Below are 7,582 nucleotides of genomic sequence, written 5' to 3'. Positions count from 1 at the left end.
ATGCCGCCTGCACTGCGGCCGTCACTGTGGTGGTTGGGGTTGCCGCGCTGGTTCACACCAGGACGCCATCCGGAGCACAGCGGGAGGCTGTCGGGCCCTCCTAGAGGCATTGCGCTTATTTGCCGGTGGTTTCTGCTGCTGTGGGTCGTGAGCGCCGAGCCTATATGTACCAGTGAGTGAAATAGGCAAGGCGGGACCTCGAGACGTTCGAGACGCAGCTGGTGATGGACAGAAGATGGCTCGCGTCCTTCATCGTGCTGGCCGTGAGCGTGCAGGTGAGGCGTGGTCATCGTGCTGATAACGCTGGTATACATCTGCAAACCTCTTGCGTCGCGTCCGAAGCCGCGTCAATGTCGATCAACTCGTTTCTGACTGGGTAGCCCTCACCGGCCCGCCGGTCTTGCTGTTACCCGCCCAGAGATCGGCAGCAGCGGCGCAGGTGGCCGGCAGGCACAAGCCATCGCCCAAGGCCGTCAAGCTGTTTGAGGGCAATATCAACACGAGGACGTTCGAGGACTCTGGGGGCGGCGGAAATCGGCGACGAGGTGCTGCCGAGGCACGAGCAACGCCCTCCGCAGGGGGGCCGGAGGGGGCGGGCAGCACCGCAGGTAACTAGGGTGTGAGCCGGTTGGGGGTTGTCATGATAACATTGCTCAGCTACACATTCTCACAATGCAAGTTCCGTATCACTACCACTTTTGCTCTCCAAGTGAAGTGTGTGACACCTATTCCCCCCTTTTCCAGGGGTGCTAAACCCGTTTTCGGGGTGCTGAAGTGTGTATTTTCAACGAGCCTATGTGATAGGGTTCTGATAGTCAGCAAATGAAAAGCAAGTGAAAAAGTGCAATCAATTCTATCGATTTATGCCATTTTTGATCAGATCCCCATCATCACATGCCAGGCTCGTTCTCGTTCGACGCGGAATTTTGCCTAGATTACGAAAATAGGTCTTAAAATCCAATTTTATTCCATATGAACGAAATATTTCGAAAAAAAAAACACAACAAAAACTGTAATGCCTTCGGAGCATTAGTGCCTTTTAAAGGTAGGATATGCTACCCTCGATCCTACCTTTGTTTTACCAGTGTATTCGGACAATGACGGGATCTTAGCGCCTGCCAGACTGAGGGTAGGCCACACCGCAGTACACGCGTGCACTGCATGCCAAATGATGCCCACCTATCAGGCGCTATGGGAGCTTGCATAGACTAAACTGGGCAGTATCTCTACGGTGAATGGTGGACCTACTTCCTGGATGATCCCCCTAACCATAGGCCTACTATGGTCGGTCGCTGAGGGCCCCGACGCGACACTCTTTGCTGCAGAGCTCGTAGGGCCTATGCGGGTGCGGCTCAGGGGATTGCTCGAGTCTGCGACCCCCGCTCTACTGGGTGCCTGTTCCAGGCTCAGCTTCGCCGCAGTCGCTGCACTCGAATGGCATCGCGGAGCGGCGCGGCATCATGGACGGGCTGAGCCAGACCTACTCCGCCATCAAGGAGACGGTGGTGCACGGCGTGGAGGTGCTGGGCACGGCGCTGGTCAACAAGGCCGGCCGCGTCGGCAAGGGCATCAAGGTGGCCCTGGACGTGGACAGCGCGGGCAACGTTAGGCACGCTGCAGGGGCCGGTACCGCCCCCGGTGCTAGTCCTGGTGGAATTTCCGGTACCGCCCCCAGTGCCACCCCTGGTGCTACCCCAGTAAACGCCCCTGGCGCCGGCCCTGGTGCTGCACCCGGTGCCGGCCCTGAGGGGAACCCACCTATGACGGCACCTCAGGACCAGAACCTCGACGGCGAGCAAAATGTATGAGGAGGCGCGGGGACAGGGAGTTTACCGGGTGAACATGACTCCCATCCGCTAGCGCTGGCCGCCGGTCGCTGCCGCTACCCTGACTAAGACGTAAGATAGAGACACATATGTGCCCATAGTAAAGACTATGCAGCAGTAGTGTCCACACTGTAAACTTCCTCTGCCCGCGCTGCTGGAGACGTGCGCTTACCTTGTGCGGACTTTATACTTACCTGACTTAATCATACTGCAGGTCAACTCAAATATAAACCATATGAACGCTGAACGGGCATGGCGGTACCAGCAAATGAGCGCGGCGGATAATGTTGCCGCGTCGTCAAAGCAAGGTGGCCGCTCTCTGCGGTAACTCAAGTGCGGCTTTCTATTAAAAGCTTTTTAAAGGGTGGCACGATTTTCGCCTTTTTCTGCAGTGGTGTTTCGTTTAAAAACAAACAAAACGAGCAAAACAAACCTAAGACAATCAAGACAAAAAACAAACAAAAAACATACAACTTTGCCACAAAACTTGGCCTTCCCCATTAAGGTGAAACGTATTCAGTTAGGAGGCTGTACCTATTCTCATTTTCTAGGTGGGACAAAGTTGGAAGCATAAGACAAATGTTTCGAGCTAGCCAGAAAATATTGTTGTCAGTGTTTGTGTAGAGCCGCTAGATGCACATCGAAATGTCTAGCCAGCCGCTCTTCACGAGTTTAAAGGAACCATCACAGCAGTGGCAGGAAACCATTGGGTCTCTCCGCACGGGCTGAGTCCATTTTCCGACTTCTGGTTGTGTTCCCTCGGGGGAGGGGAGGAGGGAGGGGTACCTTTCACTCCACGCGGTTCGTAATCGCCGCAGTCCGTTATCAGTACGTTAAGGGGCGGAGCTCGGCGTGACGGACGTCCGGGGGTGGCAGGGCCGAACCAGCCGAGCCCCGGAGGGCAGCGCGCCACGACCAGCGTCGTAAAATGGGATGGGCCAGGCTTCTGGCATTCCCCGCCGCGCCCCGCCACGCCCCGCCGCGCCCCGCCGCGCCCCGCAGCGCCACGGAATGTCTGGCGGCCCCCTAACGACCCCTCTTGCACTGCCTTGCAGTAAACGCTGTTTGTCCCTCGCCACGACTCGCTCTCCTCCCTGCAGCACATTACAAAACGGTGCCATGATGGCGCTTCAGCCGCGCGCTGGAAAAAGAAATTAAATACAAGTTTCCACAGGAAAAGGGAAATAAATAAATATGTCCTTAGTCTAGTCGAAAAAGAGGCGTCTTGATTAAAACTAGCCCTACCACCATCACCATAATCCGGGTGTTCCTGTTAGTACACATACTATGTACATGGAGGCATTAAAAAAAACCAAAAAAACAATACAATGTGCAGTAATTTCGATTTTTCATTTAATTAATTTTCACACCCTTATCATGAGTTTGCTGGAAATACTACACAGTTGGATTTCCAGTGCATGATGGTTTGGTTAATTTTGATTTCTTAATCTTTAGGTAAAGGTGGTGTTAGTGATGACAACAAAACTTTGGTCTGCTCATTCTTTTCACCTGGAATTAACCTTTTTTTAAAAAAATAAATAAATCTTTGCGTATGGAGTCATATTTTTTCCACGTGGGTCACCCAAAATTATGTTTTTCACCATCAGATGACTTTGTTTGAGCACGTCGGTGTGTTGTGTGGTGGCACAAAAATAATCGACCATTTATTTGGTTGTCTTTTATTGCCTTTCAACATTTGTTGCGAGCTCAAAAGGGACCATTGCACATTTTGTTCGAAATTTGTCTCTGTGCCAACAGTGAGGAAGGGGCCTATACTGGCGCTGGAGTTGCAGGAAAGAGAGAGGGACAGATGCTGTGGCTGAAACAGAAGAAAAGCAAACGAAAAATTATTGGTTGAGCGTTATGGTTTTCAAACCTTAGAACAGCGCGAGCACCACAACATGGTGCCCTTGGCTCCGTTTTTTTAAATCCTAGACCGAGACCCAGATCTGTTGCTTTCATGAGAGCTTGAGCTTGATTAGTGACCCCAAAAATCTCGTTCTGCGAGCGAGATTTTTTTTATCACTCCATGTAATGGTGAGTGATGGTCCTCACTTCAATTGGGTGAGGTCAAGAAACTCCCGAGAAAATAATTCCCACCCCCTTAGAGCAACATTTCGGTGAATATGACAGATAAAGGGCGATCCTGCAAGTGCTGGCTTTGATTGGGCGGAGGACTCGTCTAACACATTTTATTCGATTTCGAATAGGGTTTGCAGTCGTGCAGCTGGGCCATGATACGGAGTGGGCCACGGGTCCACCCGCGGAACACTACAGATCACTTCTGCAACATTCGGCTTGACACACGGCTTGGCGTCCCTGCGAATTTCAGTCAACCGCGCAACAGCCCACCAACCACCAGCCACGGCGGATCTGGGTGAGGGGTGGGACGTGGCGGGGCGTATCGGGGCGGGGCAGAGCGGGGCAGAGCGGGGCAGAGCGGGGCGATGCACTACACCACCACCGAACAGGCCACGCCGCCTGCACCGCCTGCGTGTGGGAAACATTGACGCGAACATTGTCCAAAACCATAAATCTCTCCGAATGACACGCGTGACCCCCCACCCCTCTGTAGAGTCGTACCCGGCACCCAGCTGGAAGGCACGCGAGAAGGCAGGTCGAGCGTATTTTTCAATGATTAAGGTATATTTTCACATTATACACTCGAGTTTTGTTTACCGCAAGCAAACTAAGTAAGTATTTACGGACTCTTGCAGCTGGTCAGGTTTCGAAACGACGCGCACGCTCTGCAACTCAAGCTGCATATTAAGGTGAAAGTTTTAACTGCAAAACTAAAGCTAGTCTTGCAGTTTAAACACACAGAAAACAAATTGTTTTTTATTCTCGTACAATGCTTTACATTTTAGACAAAGTCCAATGTAGAGAATAATAATTACTTGTTTGGCGAGTGAATGGATTGAAGTGAATTGAAGTTAGGGACAAGTGCCTTCAAAACGTTTGGGAAATGTACCTATATCATGAACATAGTTTTTTGCTTGCACGATCCACTCCCCTCTTCAGCAACCGTATCCCCTTCGCCCATCCTCTGCAATAATGTAGGACCCGATCGAGCGCACCGTTCAAACAAGTCGTCTCCCCGCTCACAATAGTAATAGGTCTCCAAATCATTCACCGGAAACCGGAAATGAAGGGAGGTTGGATCAGCAACCCACGTGATCCGCCGGAAGCGCGTGCGTCGGAAACACTAGGGGAGCTACCACCAGAGCGCGATGGGAGACCTCCACCGCCCACTGAGGCGAGAGCGTACTAATTTGTATCTCAATGCACGGGGAAATTTTCAAACAGCACCCGACCAAATGACCAAATTGATGGCACATTTCTCTCGAGCGCGTACCGATACACGGCAGGGGTGACCTGCCCCGCCCCTTTTGCAGCCCCTCTGAAAGCCTCTTACGGACCGAGCAGACAGTGAAAGGGAGCAGAGGCTGAGGGCTGAGCGCCGCCTCGGCGTGGCACGGACCCCACGAGCTGCTCGCTCGGCGAAGGGGGAAATTAAAGACCGAAGTCGGATGCTCTGCCTGGACGGAGGCGAAGGTGCAAAGTTGTCGCGAAGAAATGTGTGGGAGGATGCGAGGGTTAGGGGTAGCTGAAAGCGTGGAGCAGAGAAGCACGGCATGTTTGTCTGCCAGGCAAGCGTTGGCACGGCTTCTTGAAGGTAGGGGACACCGGGACACCTCTTACCTTTTGTTCACCGGTACAGGTAGCTTCCGTAGCCGCTGTAGCCACTGTAGCCGCCGTAGCCAAGCGGGCTGTAGGAGCTGTAGGCGCTGTAGGGCGAGTAGTAGCCGGAGGAGTAGCCGGTCGAGAGGGCGTAGGGCGAGTACGAGGGCGAGTAGTAGGAGGAGTAGGCGTACGGTGAGGCCGCCCGCACGCCGTAGCCGCCGTAGCCGCCGTAGCCGCCGTACGCCGAGCCGTACGAGCCGTAGTAGGGGCTGGCCAGATAGCCGGCGGACACGGCGGCCAGCGCGGCGAGGAGGACGACCTGCGAGCGGAGGGCGCGGAATCATCAGAATACCGTAATTTATCGTACAAGCAGGTTTACCCGTTAGGTATACTACTACATCCACGAAAAAAAGGAATCAACCAAGTAGAGAGGTAAAGATCCGCACGGTAAAAAGTTTGTCTTGGATTTCAATACTATTTTTCGTGAATTTCAATGACGGGTGAATAATTTCCAGATCGACACTTGAAATCCCAGAATTTGCCTTGAAACCATTTTCTTCCGAGGAAGAGCCTTAGAATTTTCGTCTGGTAATCCCAAGGCAACCCTTTGCATATCAAACCAAAAATTCCAAGGCTGTTTCCTGGAAGCAAATGGTTCCAAGGCAGATTCTGGGATTTCAAGTGTCGATCTGGAAATTATTCACCTGTCCTTGAAATTCACGAAATAGTCTTGGAATCCAAGAAAAACCTTTTTACCATGCGCACATGTGGAGATATGCAAACGGGGGCTGTGCACAAGGTGGCACACAATGACTAGAACGGCAGAAACACTCTCTACGCAGCTAAACAAGCGTTTGGGGGCACCGGGGTAAACGTATAATGACATTTTTCTATTAATGTGCAAAGTCACGGGCGTATGACCGGAGGGACATAATAATTACTGCCAAGTGTTTAGTTCGAGTGACTTTCAGAGACTTTTAGCAAAGTTCTCTCCGCGGAACAAACTTTTCAAGCGCTCGGTGTTCGGTCCGGTGGTAAGGAGGAGGAAGGGAGGGTGTGCCTCCACTCTTTCATGAGGCTCATCATTCGATCGAGAGAGAGAGACAGAGACAGAGACAGAGACAGAGACAGAGACAGAGAGAGACAGAGAGAGAGAGAGAGAGAGAGAGAAGCAGATCGGGAAACGATGAAATCTGATTGGTCGCAGACCGTTTTCTTTGATTGCTTCCCTTTTCGTATAGCAGCTGCTGTGGCCGACGAGGCCTCTACTATACGGGTCTCCATCAGAAAGGGATTTATCCGAATGCCACCTCGGCCTATTGACCTTATATCCGAGGGGAGGTAGAATGGGTCAACCTTAAAGACTTTCTTCGCCTCTCCGGCGTGTTGCAGCCAACGAACGTCCTATCAAATCCAGACGAAAAGGAGAGGAAAAATAACAAACGACGGGCGTTGAAGAGAGACTTAACTTTCTCTTTCCCAAAGTTTTGGTATTGCAGCAGCCGACAGACTGATCGGCTGCTGGGTAGTGATAATCATCCGCAGAGCACTGGGTCAGAACCGCCAAGTGTGGCTCACGTGCGGTCCAGTTCAGTTCGCGTGGGTTTGCACTTTGGGTGGAGCTCTAATGAATTATGGTTATTGGTCGTTAAGTCACGGAAACTTTTTAAAGTAGGAAAGGATTTTACGATGGACCCGCCTCGGCTGCACATGCACACATTGTTATCACAAATAACTTGGTGAACGTGTTCTTTGTTTGCAAGAACCATATTTTCACCCTGCATGCAAATGATTGACCAACGTACGCACACAACTTTTCTCTAAAATTATAAAAGTACAATTCCATAGCCACTCACAAGCCTGCAAATCATGATGACTGGTTGGTTGGGGTTACAATTCCTACTGCAGAGGAGACGCACAACACACAAACTGCACTCTGCCAACCGTGCAGGTTTTATATAGGAGGAGGAGTAGGATCCCGCCTGGTAGCACACAAACACGCAAACATACACAAATATACGCACATAGACATACGCTCACACACACACACACACACACACACACACACACAC

The 7,582-nt window shown here is 51.7% G+C and overlaps 2 protein-coding genes across 5 annotated transcripts; one reads left to right on the top strand and one right to left on the bottom strand.

Annotated features, from left to right (window-relative positions):
- Window positions 1-6: 6 nt before the first annotated feature.
- On the top strand, window positions 7-2,199 carry LOC113210267 (elastin-like). Of its 4 annotated transcripts, none has more exons than XR_008010783.1 (4): window positions 7-306; window positions 381-608; window positions 1,405-1,898; window positions 2,041-2,199. XR_008010783.1 is itself a non-coding variant. In XM_026428158.2 (4 exons), the coding sequence occupies exons 1-4, from the start codon at window positions 225-227 to the stop codon at window positions 2,152-2,154; spliced, it is 753 nt and encodes a 250-aa protein (XP_026283943.2). In that variant the 5' UTR covers window positions 7-224; the 3' UTR covers window positions 2,155-2,199. The 4 variants fall into 4 exon arrangements, 3 of the variants coding, with proteins under 3 accessions (XP_026283943.2, XP_026283942.2, XP_052119646.1); XM_026428158.2 differs by having other exon boundaries at window positions 7-275; window positions 419-608; window positions 1,405-1,802; XM_026428157.2 differs by having other exon boundaries at window positions 7-275; window positions 1,405-1,802.
- A 1,290-nt stretch (window positions 2,200-3,489) lies between these two features.
- LOC113210280 (keratin-associated protein 19-9b-like) lies at window positions 3,490-7,516 on the bottom strand. Its single transcript, XM_026428171.2, has 3 exons — window positions 7,367-7,516; window positions 5,529-5,829; window positions 3,490-3,645 (listed from the first exon to the last, which is right to left on the bottom strand). The coding sequence occupies exons 1-2, from the start codon at window positions 7,379-7,381 to the stop codon at window positions 5,536-5,538; spliced, it is 309 nt and encodes a 102-aa protein (XP_026283956.2). The 5' UTR covers window positions 7,382-7,516; the 3' UTR covers window positions 3,490-3,645; window positions 5,529-5,535.
- Between the last annotated feature and the right edge of the window lie 66 nt (window positions 7,517-7,582).

This window comes from Frankliniella occidentalis, unplaced genomic scaffold (genome assembly GCF_000697945.3).
Source record: "Frankliniella occidentalis isolate FOCC.00 unplaced genomic scaffold, Focc_3.1 Scaffold13, whole genome shotgun sequence".
Classification (NCBI taxonomy): Eukaryota; Metazoa; Arthropoda; class Insecta; order Thysanoptera; family Thripidae; genus Frankliniella; species Frankliniella occidentalis.
This window is presented reverse-complemented; position numbering and strand designations above follow the sequence as displayed.